This window comes from Ptychodera flava, chromosome 13, assembly GCF_041260155.1.
Source record: "Ptychodera flava strain L36383 chromosome 13, AS_Pfla_20210202, whole genome shotgun sequence".
Lineage (NCBI taxonomy): Eukaryota > Metazoa > Hemichordata > Enteropneusta > Ptychoderidae > Ptychodera > Ptychodera flava.
The window spans coordinates 17,532,559-17,551,946 of record NC_091940.1 but is presented as its reverse complement, the minus strand read 5'-3'; the positions used below and the strand labels follow the sequence as shown (position 1 = coordinate 17,551,946).

The 19,388-nt window shown below is 38.2% G+C and overlaps 1 protein-coding gene across 1 annotated transcript; it reads left to right on the top strand.

The window, feature by feature from the left end:
- The first annotated feature begins 277 nt into the window (after positions 1-277).
- LOC139147637 (lysosomal phospholipase A and acyltransferase-like) lies at positions 278-18,223 on the top strand. Its single transcript, XM_070718783.1, has 8 exons — positions 278-694; positions 3,432-3,588; positions 5,272-5,390; positions 7,503-7,601; positions 8,517-8,744; positions 12,140-12,385; positions 13,861-14,014; positions 15,549-18,223. Exons 1-8 carry the CDS (start codon positions 568-570, stop codon positions 15,679-15,681), a joined length of 1,263 nt encoding a protein of 420 aa, XP_070574884.1. The 5' UTR covers positions 278-567; the 3' UTR covers positions 15,682-18,223.
- The last annotated feature ends 1,165 nt before the right edge of the window (positions 18,224-19,388 follow it).

Genomic DNA, 19,388 nt, shown 5'->3' with positions numbered 1-19,388 from the left:
TTTCAACAGATCTAACCTTCACGTCTCCCCGACTGACTACAAGCAATACCCATGTGAGAATGAAATCATGTAAAAATAGCAATCTGCCCGGCTGTGTAGTTTGGTAGGAATTCGTGAATTACAGCTTGTTTATAATGGAGAGTTGAACGTCCCCGGAATTAATTTACTAGTTACATACGAGGTGGACTGAACTTGACCGTGAGGGATCTCGTGACCAATTACGTACCAAGGAAGGGCACCGACCCCGACAACGCCTTCGGCCCCACCCACCAGGACCAATCGGCGAATGGCCAAAAGTTTGATCACATGGTTGATCACGCCATATTTATCATCGGCGTCATGTGTCCTGTTATTGTTTGCTTTTGTGCTGAAAGAACGTCTTATCACTTACTCACAAGTCTTGCCAAAACGATCGTATTGGTGATTTTGATCAAACGATTGCAGTGAACAACGAATCAAAGACTCGCACTATATCGCTGTTTACTGTTTAAGGTCAATACGAGTCGATCGATTCACGAGTCGATTCACAGGTCATGCGGAGCATGCGTATTTTGTTCATTTGAAACCATGGCGGTGAGAAAAGTGTACACCGCAGCTACCTTCGTCGTGCTTATCAGTTTAGGTTGCATACATACAGGCCTCGTCCATTCTAAACCATCCGTACGAGCGACAATAGGATCACCGGTTGTTTTAAGTGAGTATTTTATGAAATCCATCTCGATTTCTCTTTCGATTTAGACGCATGAGTGAGCTGTAAGCGCAGGAAGGCGACCTTGCTAGATCTCCGCCTGAACTCATTGACTGTTGTTTTGTTACACAAATATCCATACGGGAATCTCCATACGGGTCGTTACTTGTTCATCATACCAGGCGATCGACTAACTAAAGCGTAGTTTGATCGCAAATTATATTATTTTCATATGTCACTGCTACTGCATGCTGCTTTCGGACAAGTGCCGATATGCGAATACGTTACGTGTTTGTAGATGTTACCGAACACAAGATGTAGGTCACCGGTCAAGCAGAGCACTGTGTCTCCACACGCCGGTAGCTACAACGAGCGTAGTGATAGTGCGTCCACTTCTTCGTTTGTGCATAGGCGATGCAGCTGTGCGTTGGATTGAGAGCCCTTGATTTCATTGTCATTCGCAATTTCTCCATCTTTGGTCGTAAGGGCGCACCTAAAACCATTTTTACCTTCCTGTCCAAACCAAAGTGCCTTGCCAAAACTAAAACCAGCGAAGCGACACAAGTGTGATTTCACTTCCGGTAGCTTTTGTTGTTGATCAGTTCTGTAGATACGTGTAACAGCATAAAAATAGTTACGAGACCCACAGGTGAGCGGTACATTTGGTTTGAAATTTTGCTCAATAACCCTAACGGACCTAATTAACGCTTTCACTGACCTTGTACCTTCCGGTCACGCCATCCTCCCCCCTTGCAACAAATCACATGATAGCTCCATGTGATCGCCATGTGTCCTGACTGCAGTCGCCACTAGCTACACTTCTCCCCTGTCATTGTATTCATGACGTAAAGTGAGTTGATGCCAACACATTGTATGTGACTATCCCAAGGTCATTTCGGAACAAATGTGATTGAAACTTGTGTAAAGAGAAAGGCGCATACAATGATCTTTTCATAGTAGAATAGCACCATCTCAAGGGTCTTACAGGTGAAGTCGGCACTTACCTATATCTAGTAGACCAGGGGTGGAACATTCCGCGGCCGAGGCATTTCATATATCAACAATAACAAATCAGACCTCACTAATCTATATTGAAGTGTGGGTTGGATGCATGCAAGTATGTGCATGATTGCAGTATAGAAAATCAGGTGTCACTGTGCAAAATGTGGTAATAGAGTAAGAAATTACTCAATACTTCCCAACACTTGAAATTCAAAATGACCGCCATCCCTCTCTAGTATCGAGAAAACTTAAAAATTGTGATTGTCACAAAAATAAGCCAGAGAAAAGTTTGTATACTCTGTGAGCTTTCGAATGAATTCCCACAAGTAGTAGTAGGCCGAATGAATATTAGAAGAGTTTGGTCCAAATATGGTTCACTTAATAGTATAATTAATGTTTCCTTTAGCCTGTATATGAGAACCATAGACCCTCCAAAAAACTACTCTCACATGCCAGACCTCAAATGCGCATCTGCGCTTGATATGCGCACAAGGGCACCATGAGCAATGAAGCTGCGAGCTGCAAGTAACCGAAAGTTATAAGGTCTGGCTAGAACCAGCTGTTCAGGAATATGATGATGAGAAAGGCTGGCTGTCTTTCCTATGCTAAATGACATATAACTTTGGAGCACCACGCAGTGACTACTACAAATCGTTTTCACTGAAAAAACATTCCAGTAAAAATCTTAGGCTAGCATATAAAGCCAGGCCATTTATCACCAGCTCATCGTCAGTCAAATGGGAATAAAAAGTTTTGATTTTCTCAAAAAATTAGTGTAAATATCTGACAGTGATCATAACTTCAAAGTGAACCTCACAAGTAGTAGACCCAAAATATATTGTAAAAGTTTCAGAGTCCCAATACTAGTATTTCTCCTGGAAGCACATTCAAACTTTCCAAGGTTGATCCTACCTGTAGCTGTCTTTACAATCTATCTAGATTTTTTCAAAGTCAAGATACTCAAAACCATAGGTTGTTCATAAATAGTTGATTGTTTTATTTATAATTAATTAAAGTCATTAATAATGAAACACAAAAAATTAAGCGTCATTGGGTGGATTATTATCTGCAAGCCATTCAGTATTTTGCTTTTAAAGCATTAATTTCCGTAGAGATTTGATTACACTGTATGATAATTTAGACATTCACACTTTCAGTCTAGGGTAAATTATAATCAAAACTGTTTTTCTTTTGGATGTTAATATTCCCAGAATTGAATCTTTACTTGTAAAAACTTGAAACAGTATGTTTTCAATGTTCATGACCCATTGGCCCCCATCAGATGTTGTTCTACCTCGAGGTAATTCATGTTTTCCAGACTGTTTTGAAAAAGGAAAATTTTATCCCTTTACAGCTTTTGCACTGTGCGTACCGGTACCATCCAAGGGATTGAGTACGCCCCTGAACTTCGTTTTGTATTATGGCGTAACCAACAATATACTAGAAGGTCAAACAAACCCAGCTGGAATGTCATTTGTCTAGTTGTATAAAATTGCCAACATTTGGAGTTCACCGTAGGTGACCACTCGCAAGACTGTAACCGTATTATAATGCCATCTTTTCTACAACTTTGTTGAAAACAAATCTTGGGAATTGCATTCCAGAGGTATATTTACATAATAAGTGTCAGAAAGATGGTAATAGTTCATCATTATATGGTAAATATGTAATGCAATTTCAAAATTGCTGGATACCATTATTCATTTGTTTTTGTCCTGTATTACTTGTTTCTCCCATTCAGTCCCGGGAGATGGAGGCTCGCACATGCTGGGAAAGTTGAATCGAACTGAAGTGATACATTACTTCTGCAGAGCGCACACCGACGACTTCTTCAATATTTGGCTGAACTTAGAAGAACTCATCCCCTACATCATAGATTGCTGGGCAGATAATATCAAGTAAGAGAGTTGTCTTGTCAATATTTGAGATCTCCTACTGTTGGGTTTGGCAATTTTTCCCCAAATATCAAATATTAAATTTCATGAAGTCTTTCAGTTTCGTGTATATTGTTTGTCATACCAAACATATTTTAAAAGCTGTCAATGCACTCGGTAGGTTGAACCATATGTTAGTGAAGGGTTAAACCATAGACAGTAAAGAGGGAAGATCCCCCTCTACTGTCTATGGTTTAACCCTTCACTAACATACGTTTTGTGCAATCCTTTTGCTTTCTCATCAAAGTTGGAAATTGACGTGAAATGGGGCATAAATATATAGAAATTTTAGGGCAATATTAAATGATATAGAGACAATTTTTGGGCTGTAGCTGTCAAAATTCTTTGACGTTCCTGTGAAAGCTGCAGTGTATTAATGCCACAAGTTTCTTTTTTTATTACAAATTGGTTATTATGCATGAAAGATGAAATATAATAATTATTAAGGTCTGTAAAAAAAAGGACAAAGTGAACCTCTGTGATTTTGTAGGAGAATAACATCAACTGCAAAATGCCACAAAAAGGCTCATTTGTCAAAGATGCTGTGTACATTTTGAAATACTGTTTCCCAGACATGCTCACTCAATCTAATTGGCGTGAATTAACGGACCAATAGGTGGGTAAGAAGGATATTTCAGCATTTGGAAATATGTAACAAGGATGTGTGAATACTCTGAACTGATAGGAAGCGGGTTGTCAGAACTGCACCTGATGGGGCTTTCTTGTTCGCAAACAATGTACTTCAATGCATGATGTCTAGATGATTCACGTCAACATAGCTGCAACATTTCAATTTTACGATGTAGATTATGACAAACATGTTTTGACTTTCATCAAACGCTAACGTGATGTAAGGTGTAGAATGGTGAAATTATACTTCACAAACAGAGGCGATACTAGAAAATACATCTAAAAAGATGGAACAAATGAGACCATTTCTCGGTATTTGAAATCTCCCCCCCCCCCCCCCCCCCCCCGTTTCAACTTCAAATAGTAACACCCAACACCTGACAATTCGAAAGCTGTCTTGAAGTCAGTCAACATCACATGCTATGCCTTGAACAAACACAGATTTGGCAAGACTTGTGTATCTATCAACCTATAACTGGAGACTTGTCAGACAGCAGATTGTAAAACAAGTTTAAAGTTTGCAAACATTGACTTTGGCTGTTGTTGATCAATGTCCAAGATTAGAACCCAGCAATAAGCCAACACTCATATGATCAGGGAGACACGACACATAAATTCTTTAGGAAGTTGAATGCACTATTATGTTTCAGTTTCAAATAATTGTCTCTTTAAAAATATTTCTCTTTATTAGCGTACTTTGTAACTTTGAACAAGCAAAATTTAATTTTTATTGACTGATATTTTGAAACAATTTTATGATTGTGTCTCTTAAATCGTAACACATGATGTCATTATACATTTGCATTCAATACCTATAACATTTTATTTATTTCATGAGGTCACATACCACATTTGTCTTTTGAGCCATTGCCAGCAAGGGTTTGTGCAAACTGTACATAGTGGAGATGGTCTACGTGATTATGACAAAGTTCAAATGTTTTTCTGTATTTGCTGTTCTGTATTTTTTATGGGCATGCTGACTTAATGACTGATGATCTCATTCTATTGTTTGTTCAGGCTCATATATGATAATGTGACGAGAACTACAGCTGACATGCCGGGTGTATCTGTGGCAATACCGGACTGGGGTAACACCAGCTCAGTGGAGTGGCTAGACCCCAGCAAAGTGTCTTACGGTGAGCAATAGAGTAATGGCACTGACTTAGTGTGGTGTGCATTTGTCAAACAGAAGCAGATTACGACAGGTTTTGAATGAGTGTGCGTGTGTATGATATATTATTCCAAAACCCATCTTTTGTAACCCATCTTTTGTAACCGGCAGGTCATGTGATAACAATACATTGCTGAAACATCTGCTTCCAATGCAGAGGCATGTTTGGTAGTTTTGCCCACTTGATGCAGTAAATTGAGTACAAATTCTACAATCCTCAGTCAGAATGTGCCTGCTACAACAGAATGATGCATCATGGGATATAAAGTTAGTATAAGAAGCTTCAAGTGGTCATGAAACCTGCATAGATATGTTCAATCATATTTCTCTCAACAATATTATATCCATAGTGATTTGTCATGTACAGCCAAGCCCTGAATTATTGCTAGTTTCTTGTTCAACTCTAACAGTACAATATTAATAGTGCACAGAAAGGGTAGTTATTTGATACCTGGCAATATTAAAGGTGACACATTCTGCATTTTAACCCCAGATTGCATCGGTTGCTGGCAGCCATGTTATAACAAATCTGAAAAATGATAGAAGTAGGGTCTGTGGCTTAAAATAGTGTTAGCCAAATATTTATGGTAAAACTGCCTGCATTTAGTGTTGTATTATGCAATATCAGACACGGTGTAAGTCTGGTACAGCCGCCTTTTCAGGTACCAGTACATGGTTGTGACTTGTACTACACCGAAATTGCATATCACTGTGCATGTAGCTCACACAGGGCTTCAAAAATATTCTTTATTTGTCTAAAATCTTCTAATTCATCATTTTTGATCATCAAATCCAAACGTCAGTGCCTCATTTTCACCCACCATTGGTTACCATGAAGGATATTGAAGTTGTCTCAAAAATATCGAAGGCCCTGTGAAATAGACTGAGCCAACGGTTCCTCCGTCAATGTGACTGAGTCCAAAAAAATTTTATTATGACTAAAATACAGGTTTTTTCATTCGGTAATCATTACATTCGTGTTACTTTAGATTAAGGTCTTACCTTTACGTCACAGTGGAGAGCTAAATGTTGTCCAGCCTAGAGCAAAATCAAATTATCATAGCAGCAATCAACATGTAACATAAAATCAGGGATTTTTAAAAAAATCAGGAACAAGTTGTAAAGGCAAGGCATATTAGTAAATTGTGACCTTCAAATTTATTTTATGATGGCGGCCAACTTTCCATAGCCACAAAATTTTTTTTTCTTATTTGCCACATGTGCTTTCACAGTGAAATTTTAATTTCTAATGATGACACGACATTTCTTGCTAGCGTTTGCTTGTCGTTACATTTTAAAGGGATGAAGACACTCCCTTTTGTTCAAGTACTTGGAGCTATGCATCCATGTGTTTCAACATGAACTTGAATCTCTAACATCTGCATCTCATTGGATATCATGTACCTACATGCGCGTGCAGAGCCATGCAGGACAGGTTCCACAAATCTGCAACCGTCCTGCAATCAACTTTTAACCATAACAACTTGCTGAGTAGAAGAAATGGCTTTCTTTGTGTCGTCAGACAAAACAGTTTCGCATCTTTTTCTGTGCCAGCTGTGAAGAATTTGCATAACAATGCATGCAGGGGAAAGTTCGTAGCCAGAAGTAGCAGATTGGGCACAGGCAATATGGGAAAACAGTTATCACTTTGGCAACTGTGATAAATTTCATCTTGATTGGTGAAAGCTGTACCCGTGTACAATGTATGTAATTAATGAAAGTGAAAGTAGCAGAGAATCTATCAAGCTGACGCCATTTGTTAACAGACTCTTAGGTATTCAGAATTCTTAATCGACCTTGAGCCTAATTATCATATTGCAATTGTTTTAAGTCTGAAATGGTTGACACACAGACACACTATATCAAGGTTTGTTCCAAATTACAATGAATCCCACATCCAGTCAAGATTGAACTTTGATTTGGTGAAATGGTGGCCCTAAATAGAAATTAAATCAGTGAGTTGGGACTTATGGGTGACTTTCAGTGTTGGTTTATACAGTACACCGCTACTGAAGTTTTCTTTGAATCACAAGATTGTGAGAGTTAAGCAGTAATGCTCATTATTTATTTATTACAGGGTCATATTTTGCTCCTTTGGTGGACAAAATGGTTGCTCTTGGATATGAAAGGGGTGTTTCTGTGAGAGGGGCACCATACGATTTCAGAAAAGCACCAAGTAAGTTTAGATTCTTTAACCTCTTCCTCATAAGTTCAAAGTGTAAAGGTCAAACTGGCAAACAGCATTGTGAAAGCAAAACATTTTGTTCTAGCAAAATTGTCGGATACTTCCATACTGTAGTTGTGCAATGGGATTAAATTTCACATTGTCAAATTATTTTGATATTATTTCATTTGAGAAATTGTGAAATTCTTTCATGAAAAATTCAGTGTTATGAGCACATGTAATCTTTGTTCTTTCACTGTCAAATTGACTAACAGCCCCTTTTGGCTCTGACTTCTTGTTTATTTTCAAATGCATTTATTCTGTGTGCAAAAATTCTTGCTGTCTGACTATATGTATGTGTAGTCTCCAATGTCTTATGTCTTGAATTGTAATGTAGACAGACTTCACACATCTACAATAAAATTGGATATTGCATACAGAATGCAGTGTTGGCAGTGCCAATACTTTGCATTGCAACTTGCAATTAGATTGAAAAATAAACTTTTTTTTTAGAACAAAAATAATCCCTTTGATAACCTGTCCTGTGTCAGTGAAATCTGTGTACTTTGTAATGCAGCATTCGAATATCTGTATGATTCCTCTGCCCATATTTGGTTACCTTTTCACCACCATGGTTTGGCCCAAACCTATTGTTATCAAAGATGATTGTGGAACTGTTTACCCTGAAGTGGGGGGAGAGGGGTAAGCAGATGAAACAAAACAGAAGATTACTATTCACTGGCATCGTCCCAAGAGAAAGTATTGTTGGTCCCAAAAATCTAATCACTGAATTCGCTTGTCGTTGCGCCGCCCCCTGTTCCCCCCCCCCAAGAAATAAGTTTGTACAGCTGTAACTTAATAAGTTCGTACATCTGTAACTTTCTGTAGAATTAATGTTCTAAAATTTATTCATGTCAACCTCTTCAGACGAAGGCCAAGTACTCTTAAAAAATTTAACCAAGTTGATTGAAGACACGTACGCCCAGAACGGACATCGAAGAGTAGTTCTTATTACACACAGTATGGGCGGACCATACGCCTTGTATCTGCTGAATCACAAATCACAGGCTTGGAAAGACAAGTACATCAAAGCACTAGCGTCTGTCGGTGGACCCTGGGTCGGAGCTGCTAAAGTGCTCAGGCTTTATGCATCAGGTAAATTTACCTTTCCAGTTGCCAATCACACGTCTAGTCAGAGTAACTTGTTACTAAAATTTGCATGCAACGTGTCAAGTTTTATGGGGCTGTTTTTTTTATATGATGCGATGGTATTTATTCTAATTGGCTAATTGCCAAACCTGTACATTTTTGTACTAATTTTTGTATTGTCATGAAGTACACAGACGTTTTATCAGTCTGGGTCATTTCAAAAATTGGCGATGCTGTACCGTAATATTTTCTTCCTATCATTAGCCAATCAGCGGGAAGTGTGCCATCAGAAAAAATTGTATTTCCTGGCAACCTCCACATGTGTCCATGGTTATGTACGACATAGTGTGTTGAACTCTACAGTTGTATCGTGCTATGGACTCCACTGCACCATTCACCTAACTTTTTTGTGTATTACCATAGATCTGTGTCAAAAATATTGTCAGTTGTGGAAGAGGGGTTTTGCCAAAAAACTTCATTTTGTACATTTCATGGAAATACAGATGTGCGCCGAATATTTGTCATTATCTCAAACAGTTGTGTGGCCACTCTGTAAGCACACATTTTCATAATCGCGTACCAGTTGTAGTCTGCATCGGAAAATCGCAACTTGTGTATCATTTTAAAGCTCTTATATCGCTCTTACTTGTAGCAAAATGCCATACACCTACCTACACATATAATCTTGAAAACAGTATTTCTAATAGAGATGACGAACATTTACAAAATGATTCTCAGTATTTGAGAGAAATTCATAAACTGGCCGTAGAAATAAACCGTAAATATCTCGACTATTTTTCCACGTATCGGACTGGTTGGTGGATATAATCTCCTGCAGAACACGTGGATCATGTTGACAGTTAAAATTTGTTGAACTTCATAAGATAGAGGCTTAATAAGCAGCCAAAAACTGCCAATCACTGTTGACAGGTGATTTATGACCCTGGTGTGATCTCTGCTTTAGTAATGGCGTTATCTGGTCGATGATTGGCTTACAGTCGGAAGGAATACATTATCATAATGAGTCGCAGATTTTGGAAATGACCCGAACTGTTTACAAGTAAAGTGAATGGGATATACTCGAAAACATTCAGTGATTTCTTCACAGACACTCTCGTCATACTTGTAGGGTAGGCGGCGTAGCCAAAGCCGGACACTGTCGCCATACTCGTAGGGCTATGCATGTAGCGTACCATGTACCGGACTGGGAGGAGAACTCCACTAATGCCAGAACCTGGGATTGAAAATTGCGGCTTTAAATCTATCAAAATGCACCATATTATTATTGGACATGTTATGCCCGACACTGGTTATAAAAACTTGACCTGGTGGTGACACATGAACTTGGTAGAATGAGGGTTAAGAAAGCAATCATATTTGGGGACAGCAAAATGTCGGTGGCATTTCCAAAATATTCATATTTGTCCCTTACATGACCCTGTACAAAATTGCTGGCAACCAGCAAAAAGATGTTAAAGTTGTTTCAAAACAGTCAATGTACTTCAGCACGTAGTCCGCAGATAGCGGATCGAGAAAATAAACGTGTCCCAGTAAATAACGGAATATTTATGTACATTAACTCGATATTAATCAAATTTCCAGCTCATCGCAAAAAAATGTATTGCAAAGATTAATTTGTCACTGACAAATACTGCACTGTATGGAAAAAACAGTCTGTAGAATAGTTCAACTTCAAGTGGTATTACCCGAGACAAACACTTGTGTTGTCAATTTTGATTTCATTTCATAAACTTCATACTTCATCGAGTATCGTGTATTTCAGCCTTTGTGAAGCCATTTTATTGATATTTTCAATTTTTGTCTTGGCTTTGTTGTGGAACATGTTTAATCGTCTCCGTGGACATGTGGGCAAAAGTGTGACGGGGTCGAAGTGACTTGGGTACCTGGGGCCGACCAAACCAGTGTGAATTACTGGGGTCAAAGCGGACAGCGGCCGGGATGACGTGTTCCCCAAGCGAGCTACCTTCAGAAGTCTGTTTCATCGCAAAAAACGTCAACTTTTAAAACCCGTCATTTATTTACTGATGTTATTCTCAGCATCACAAACATATACGCCTCTGCTATGTATCACAGCAAATAGTTATATTTGAGCGCCCCGTAAATGGGATCCTCGTTTTTTTTGCGAACCCGGAAGTGTGTCTTGCTCAATGCATTTCCTACCCATAGCGAGGGAAACTGCCCGCGTTCCCATGCTCCCATGCACCCTTTTTCAATGCCAGTGCAACGCCATCTGTGCAAAATTTGTGGTGGTATGCTCCCGTGTGATGGAAAACCTCTCTTATTCTAACAATGACGTAGTTGACTTTGGACTTCGATTTCGTAAATGTGATGTCCATGCAGTGAGTTTGGGTTGGCGCGCTTATAATGCAATCTTCGCCCGCCTGCGGTCCGATATCCCGCATTTATTAGCGATATTTATCTGTTTTGACTTGACCAAAGTTGGCAAAACTTGCTATGTACATTAAAGATACTATGATACAAGATTATTGAAAGTCATTTGACATTTTTTTCAGCAATTCCCAATATGCATATTTAATGAACCTTCCAAATTAGGGATATATACTGGCATTTACTTGATAAAATTTGGCGAAACATGCTGTGTACATTGATCATTATACCAGGTTATAACAGTATTGAAAGTCATTTTGCATTTTCATGTCAGCTAATTCATAATTTGCATAAATAGCTAACAAGCTTTCACGGTTTGGCATATAGAGCTTGAAGGACTTGACCAAAGGTAATTGCACATGCTATATTGTGATACAATGACAGTACTCAAAGAAATTAGTTATTTTTATTTCAGCTAATTACATATTTGAATACTTAATGACCTTTAGAATTGATCTGTGGTGAAATTCATTGTGTTGATCATAACACTTTAAATGTAGCAAAGCATGTAGCAAAGGTTCAAACTTGCACATAAATGCAATATATAATGAAACACGTGAGCATTTTCAGTTCATATCTGGTCTGAAGTGTGTGCCCGCGTGTTGCTTGTTTGGTGTCCACTTACACAATGAACGCAGCCGCATAGCTTCACGTCCTTTTAAGGGGAAGCTCTGCCTTTAAATATTCTAAGGCTCCTACAGACAGATTCTGTAAATATGATAGTGAAAGACTCAAAGTGATATAAGATACCATGCCAAACTGATTTGGCAGATGGAGACTGTGACTGGCCTGCAGACAGAGTACAGGTTAATATCTTAAGGGCCACCACAGTAACAAAAGAGCAAATCTAGAAATCTCATATTTTGCATACAGTTGGAAAACATTACTTTAATGAATAAGTACAGTGGGATAGCTTATTTAGAAGTCAAAATTCAGGACATTGTTGTGAACTCATTGTAAAAGTTAAAAAAGTCCAATATATCTCATTTCAGGTGATGATCTCGGTGCCTTTGTTGTGAACCCGTTGGCCGTCAGGCCGGCACAGAGGACTTTCCCAAGCTCAGCTTGGCTCTTTCCCAATGATGATTTTTGGGATCCCAATGAAGTGCTGGTGTCAACTCCGCAGAAAAATTACACCATGAAGGACAAGAAGGAATATTTTGACGATTTAGGAATCCCGTTTGCGTATCAGATGTGGTTGGACACGAAAGATTTAATCCACAATGTCACAGCCCCAGGTAATGTCAACCCTGCAGCATTTCAAGATAACTTTTCTGCTCTTCAAGAAAACCTGAACAGTCATTGTTATGATGTACTTGCACTTTTCAACTCCACAGTCACACAGTGTTCAAATTTTTGACCTTCTATAGTGTTTTATGGAACCTGCTTTTGAAGAATATACTCTCAGGCAACACAGTACTGTTTACATATAGTTGCACAGTCTAAGGGAAATGAATATGCAATGGTGATAATGACTCATGATAAACCTTGCATATTTGAACAATACTTATTGGAAAACACTCATTCAAAGAGGTACTGAAATACTTGCAGTACTGCTGTACCGTACTTCATGCTGCACACGATTGAACATACCAAATTTAGACAAAAACATTGACAGCCCACTGCTTTGCAAAGTGTAACTTGTTTCACATGTGTGCTGTCAACTAGTTTAAAAATATTTCAAGTTGCAGAATAGGTCCTAATAAGCCCAAAATTGCTGATTGAAGTTGAAAATAGCCTTGGAAACTGGAATAAAAAAAAAATCCAACAAATCTAAACATCATCAAAGCTCAGATTACTTTTCTGGTTTCATACTGTCTGATCTGATGAAATTATAGAAGCTCAAATGTTTGATCCCAGACCATGAGTTTGATGTTTCAAGTTTGAGCCAAATACAGCCTGTGTCTCAAAACTGAAACTGTTGAACTTTGGCTCAAACTTTCCGAAAGGAAATACTTACTTTTATCTTTCACAATCAAGAATAAAAAAATAAGACGTCGTGATTCAAAGTTGTAGATCAGAGAAGCAGCTTCACCCAAAATTAGTTTAATAATTGAAATGAAAAATGGCAATTTGAGCCTACTAGTTATGTTAAGTCTGTGAGGAGAAAAATTAAACTGAATTTTTCGTAAAACGCTAGTGAGTGAAGTTTCCGTTTAGTTTGTTCATAGGATTCAAGACTGGTCTACACAGGCAGCAAAACAAGGATGTATTATAAATATTTGAGATTAAAAGAAGTCTCCTGGAGAGGCATTCTACTTCCACTGTCTTGAGAAATGTCCTATCTTCAGTGTTCAGGCAGTGTGCACCTTGAAACAGAAAGACTTAAATTTGCTCCAAACTCTCCACAAAGACACGATAAAGCATTCCCTTTCTATAGACAAAATGAAATTCAGGGGTCAACATGCAAATCGTGGGACAAATTAATAAGAAAAATATCACCAAACATTGACATATATTTGGAATTCAAAATGGCCGCCATCTCTGTTTTACAAAAAACTCTACGGGGGCAAAAAATTTTCCATTTTCACAAAACGACGATAGTTCAAACTTAATTTCAACACTAAGAGCTTCAAAATGAGTTCCCACAAACAGTAGACTGGTCAAGTACTGTAAAATTTTGATGAGAGCTCAAATATGTGTCCCTGAGTCACAGACGTTTGCTGCTCAGTACATGTTATGGTATTCTTCTTTGGTCTTGCTCAATCATCAGGTGTTCCAGTCTTCTGCCTGCATGGATCAGGTCTTGACACCCCGGAACGGTTCATTTACGACGAGAAACATAAATTTCCAGACACCCAGCCAATCACTATTTCCGGTCCAGGAGATGGAACAGTCAATATGAAAAGTCTGAAAGCATGTCTAATGTGAGTAGTGTAAGAGAAAAGTGCCATTTGCTTGACCCCTAAATGACCTCACATCCTGGTATTTTTGCACTAGTGTGAATCCATAAGTTTTATTGAACAATCTGTTACTGCGATTTGCATTCAATTAATTCTAGACTGAATTGCTTCAATAATATACTTTAAAGTGAAAATATCCATTTTGTCCGAGCAAAATTGCCACAATGATGAATTTGAAATGCTACACACAACCATAAATACCAAGATTGATGGTCACATAGGGACCATGAAAATGGCTCCTTTTCCAATATGTTCAGTTGATGAAAATACTTAATTTAATGTTCTATCAGAACTACCACATATCTCAATGCAACTCTGTATCTCTTATCCTTGTGCCTTTCCCTCAACTACTCTATCTTACCGCCAGCTTCCAAACTCAGCAACATTAACACATTGCAGACATGTACATGTTACAGTGGTTTGTGTTGAACCGTTGGCAATACAGGAACTAGACAAACTGTCTAAACTGAGATGTTACTAACACAGTTATGTGTAACTATCATCCAGTGGTAATGTCAGTCAATCAAAAGAAATCAACTCTGTGAAAGTTGGAACTTTGTCTGGAAGGAGGGCAAATGTAGCCAAAACAACATCACCAGATCCACACAAATAACGCTCGCAAATGATGCATTCTGAGCGGGATGTGTGTAGATTTGTGATGTTGTTTTAACAACTGGTTATCTTCTTTCAGAGAATGTTTCAACTTTCACAGAGTTGATTTCTTTGTTATTGACCGATATTACTGCCTAGACAACAATTACACCTGACAGTGTGGCAACCTCTCAATTTGGACAATATGTCAAGTTCCCGTACTGCCAACAATTTGACGCAAATCACTGTTTTGTGAAGGAACACCAATGGACTGACCTGTTGATTTGCATTGAATGGCAGACATGGCCCTTCAGACACAAGCTGCATCACCGTAATCATCACTTACTATTATCGTTAGCTTACCAAGTTGTTCTGATCAAAGTACATAATTTCAAAAAGAGCACGCTAGCAGACCATTAATCCTACCTGCAGTCCCTCATGAAATATGGTCAAGCGTTTTTTCCATGCATAAAATAATCGCCTAAGCCAGAGTTATATATCATTGGCTCAGTCAGTAAGTGTATGATTCACATGCAGCGTTGATTTCGTCAAACCCCCCCCCATCCTACCCCCCACCCCCACCCCGCCCTGTTTAAAAACAGATCCACACTCACCATTGATAACCATTGGTTTGGGCCAAACCATGTCGCTGAAAGGGTTAGATGACCCTTATTAATCTCTTTTAATTCCTTCTACCTCGCAATGCACCTTTGTTTCTGTAACCCATCTGTATCTGTGTAACATTCCACAAACAGTCATTCCCCACCAGGGAGATTTTGTCCTGGTATTGATTGGCTTTGAAATAATCATGTATATGCTGGATGTCATATGTACTGTTTTGTGGTGGCGTTTTGTCCATACATGTAAATTTCCTGACCATATTGTGTTTTGTCTTTTCCCTGCACAGGTGGCGGAAACAGCAAAAGCATCCGGTCATAGAGAAGGACTTCCCTGGAAATGAACACGTGGCCATATTGGGAAATGCAACCTTACATCAGTACATTATAGACAATATTCTAACGCCCAACAACAAGCTCTGAAACCTAGTCCTGTTGACAAGTCCTCAAACAACCCTCCAAAACCAAAAACAGGACACTTTTTTTAATATTTAAACTCTGCCAAGTGGCTGTATCGGTTGTTGGCTGTCATATCATGACATTGGTGCGGGGTGTCTGTATCTCTCTCTATGAGATATGTTGAATTTCTATGTATTGTACTATAACAGGCTTTTAAAGTATCTGACAAAGTTTGGCGAAGGAGTTTTCCAAACTCTGAATTGTAATTTAATGTGTCGGTCTTGAATGGGTTTTTTTCACACTGTTAGTCGAATGAAGCACCTCTCTATGATACACTGAAGTGTTGCTGTTCAAAAAGGTACACTTTGTTCTGTGTCCACGTGCACATGTATTGCAGTTTTTCTTTTTCAAAATTCTCTATGGCTTGACCGTGTAGTGTTTTAGCTCAGTGATGATTTGTTGGGTTTTAGGGGAGGGGAGGATTTTGGGGTTTGTGTTTCATGCTTTAATAACGGACTTAAATATATCGGTAAATAAATATGATGGTTTTCATGTTTGACAAAAATATGTGATTAAGTAGAAAGACCCTTATGTATAACAACTTGCAACAAAGTCAATGCATTTCTAATGAACAGATCAGTGATATTTAAATTTGAGTTCTTTCCAAATATCTGGTCAGTCATTACATAGTTCAGCATGCACATGCTCCCAGAAAGTCTTAGATTTTTCACCAGGAGTTAAAATTCAAGCAATTCTAAAGGTTGGAAGTCTCCATAATTACAACATTAGAAAGTGTAGGAAGTTGAAACTTGCCTTGATACAATAGTCAAGCACCGAATTATGCGAGTAAATATGTCTTCCAGAATGAAGTGAGTTTTTATATGTGTAAATAGGAACCGTTCACACGGTTGTACGTGCAGCTGACCTGGAAGGTTTTTTTTGTTTTTTTTTTCTTTTTAAGGATTTTTATGTAGTTTCAGTTGCTTTCCTTTGCAATTCTAATTTTAGACATAATATTGTACGTCATCCATACTCGTTGAATACGTATTCAGACCATGGTCTTTCAAAAAGTGAATGCTGCTGTTCTCTTGAAGCCAGCGATAAAGCTTGATCCCTACTTAGCGCATAAGATGGCTTTCTAGGGCGGGACTATGGGTTTGGTGAAAGCCAAATTTTTACTCAAGTGAGATTAACTATACCTCAACCCACTTATTATGCATGACATTTGTGTAAGTCAGGTCACCAGTAATTATGCATAACTTTGCATAGGTCAGGTCAGGTCACACTATTATTTACTCATCCTGGCAGACTGTGCAGATTTTGCTGAGTCAGCCTTCCCAAAGACATACATAAGTGTTACCTATTTTCTTCTGGGTGTTTACCGAGTTAGTATCATAGGAACATTTTGAAAAATCCTTCAAAATAGTGTAAATTTCAGTCATAGAACAATAGCTACATATATTTAATTGTACACTAGTAATTCTGTACTCATGATTTATATATTTTAACATTTGTTTGGTAAATTGATAACAGAGAGGCCCTCTTCAGTCTTGGAAATTTGAGAAATCCACATTTTCCTGGCGGTGTTATTTCGTCTTCAAATCTTAGTTATTGAGAATTGTATGTTTTTTCAAATTTTGTTCTCTTTCTCTTTTCAAAACAACATTTTAAGTTTACAAACATTATTACAACATACTTGCAAAATTGTTTCTCTTAAGAACAGGGTAAAAATTTCAACTCCTTTTAGAGGATGCATGGAGAAATGTCTTCATAACCAAATATAGTAGTGTGAAAGTGTCAAAAATTTGTAAGCAAGATTGGCGGTTCCTACGGTAAGAAAAGTTTCTTTTTAATATTTTGGATCTGACCTGTTACTAGTAAATGGATATTGTAGAGTAATTGAAAGATGCAAATTGCAAGGAAAGGCAGCAAAAGAGTGCTGTCTTGTATGTACGGCCAACAAAGTGCAAGCCCATCATTCCTGTCTGCTTCTGCTGTCAGCCTTGAATATTTCCTTGTCTTTAAATAGGTCAAAGGGCGAATTGAACCAATATCGCCATCCCAATGATCCACTCTGAATACAACATAAATGAGTCCCTAATAGGGCATTTGCATAGAGCGCACTGGTTGAGATGCATTTATTTACAAGTTCACTTTACCCGGTATTCAAGTGTCTCAGTCATGTGTTTCAATATACATTGAAGTTACCCTTGGTTACCAGGAACTTGAATGTTTCATTCCGTGTTTAATACTAGTATCCTAGTTTTGATAGTTCCAGGCCAGTTTCTGCCATCATTGCTCAGGGAATATTGACCGATAGCTAGGAGTGTTTTTTTACATGGACAGCAATCTACAATATTAGAATACCTCTCTGAGCTCAGATGTGGATAATTCCGATGAAACGAACCAATAACTAGCCTTACCACACTCACATAATAGACTTTGCATGGCTTAAAGTCATATGCTTGTGATCCATTTTCTACAAACCAGGAATTTAGGGCCATACTTGAGTGTACTTTGTGCGTACTGCGTTATATGTAATAAAATATGCAGAATGATTATACAACTATGCTGTGAAATTATTGATGCCTGAATGCGTGACAGAAATCTGTGCGGTTGTGAACCTGACCATAGTCTTAACTTGCTTGCTAATTTAGTGAATGTTGGCAGATACCATGGCAGTATATTACCATCTGTTCAAATTTATAGCTGCTGCTGTCCCTCACTTATGGGACTTGTTCCACCTCTCACCACAAAGCATTGGTACAGTCCAATTGTTTTTGGTGTTATGGTTGGACACAGATTGACAGAAGAAGTTACAGGATCAAACTTCTTTCAAGCAACAAAATATTGAACCAATTTTTTTTAGTCCCCACAGATACAGTCTGGTGGGGGTCTTATAGATTGGGTCCCGTCCGTCGGTCCATCCATCCATCGATCAGCAGCCGTTTCTGTGTCATCCCTTAGCCAATTTTTTTAAAACTGTGCAAGGATAAAGTACTGGGGCATACATATGCTCGTCAATTTATTTTGTGATACGATTTCTATTCAGTGTGAAATTAACAATATGACATTAATTGAACCATGAAATTGTTTCCTGTAGAAACACTGTTTCACCTAAAAATAATCTCAGTAAACTAACATGAGAAAATATTTCATGGAAAATAGTTTATTTTTCATTCAGAAACAGGAATCAGGATATAAAAGCAACTATGTAGCAAACACACAGACACACACACACACACACACACACAATTGCTGTAAATGACAATAACCTGTCCCTGTAGACAGGTCCACAATAATCGGTAGGTTTGGACTGAACCATGGCGGTTAACCCTTTGAGTGCTGGAATTTTTTCCCACCAAAATTTGAGTGCTGCATTTTACCAATTTTTATAAAAAATTCTGTAAATTTTTTGTAAATTTTTAACCAAATGGACATAAAATTTCATTGGCTACAGTTTCTTATCAAAATTTGGGCAAAAATCTGAAAAAAGTTGACTGGGTTGCATTTTGTAAAAGCGACAAAGATTGACTTTGGCACTCAAAGGATTAAAAGGTTAACACTGGAAAATATCTAGCTCCTCAACTTAACATTCCACAAGATTTTTGCTAAATCAAAATGTGTAAAACTCCCTTAATATCTAAGACAGCTGAAATGCCAATCTCCACACAGAGATTGAAGCGCAGTGGGGCAGCAGCGCGGCATGGATCATTCGAACCAAGCTAGAG

Bases quoted from the DNA above. Each gene is read 5' to 3' on its own strand.
- LOC139147637 (XM_070718783.1), top strand. From the start codon at position 568: ATGGCGGTGAGAAAAGTGTACACCGCAGCTACCTTCGTCGTGCTTATC. The intron at 3,589-5,271 runs GTAAGAGAGTTG...TTGTTTGTTCAG, and splicing joins TGCTGGGCAGATAATATCAA to GCTCATATATGATAATGTGA. The intron at 14,015-15,548 runs GTGAGTAGTGTA...TTCCCTGCACAG, and splicing joins AGTCTGAAAGCATGTCTAAT to GTGGCGGAAACAGCAAAAGC.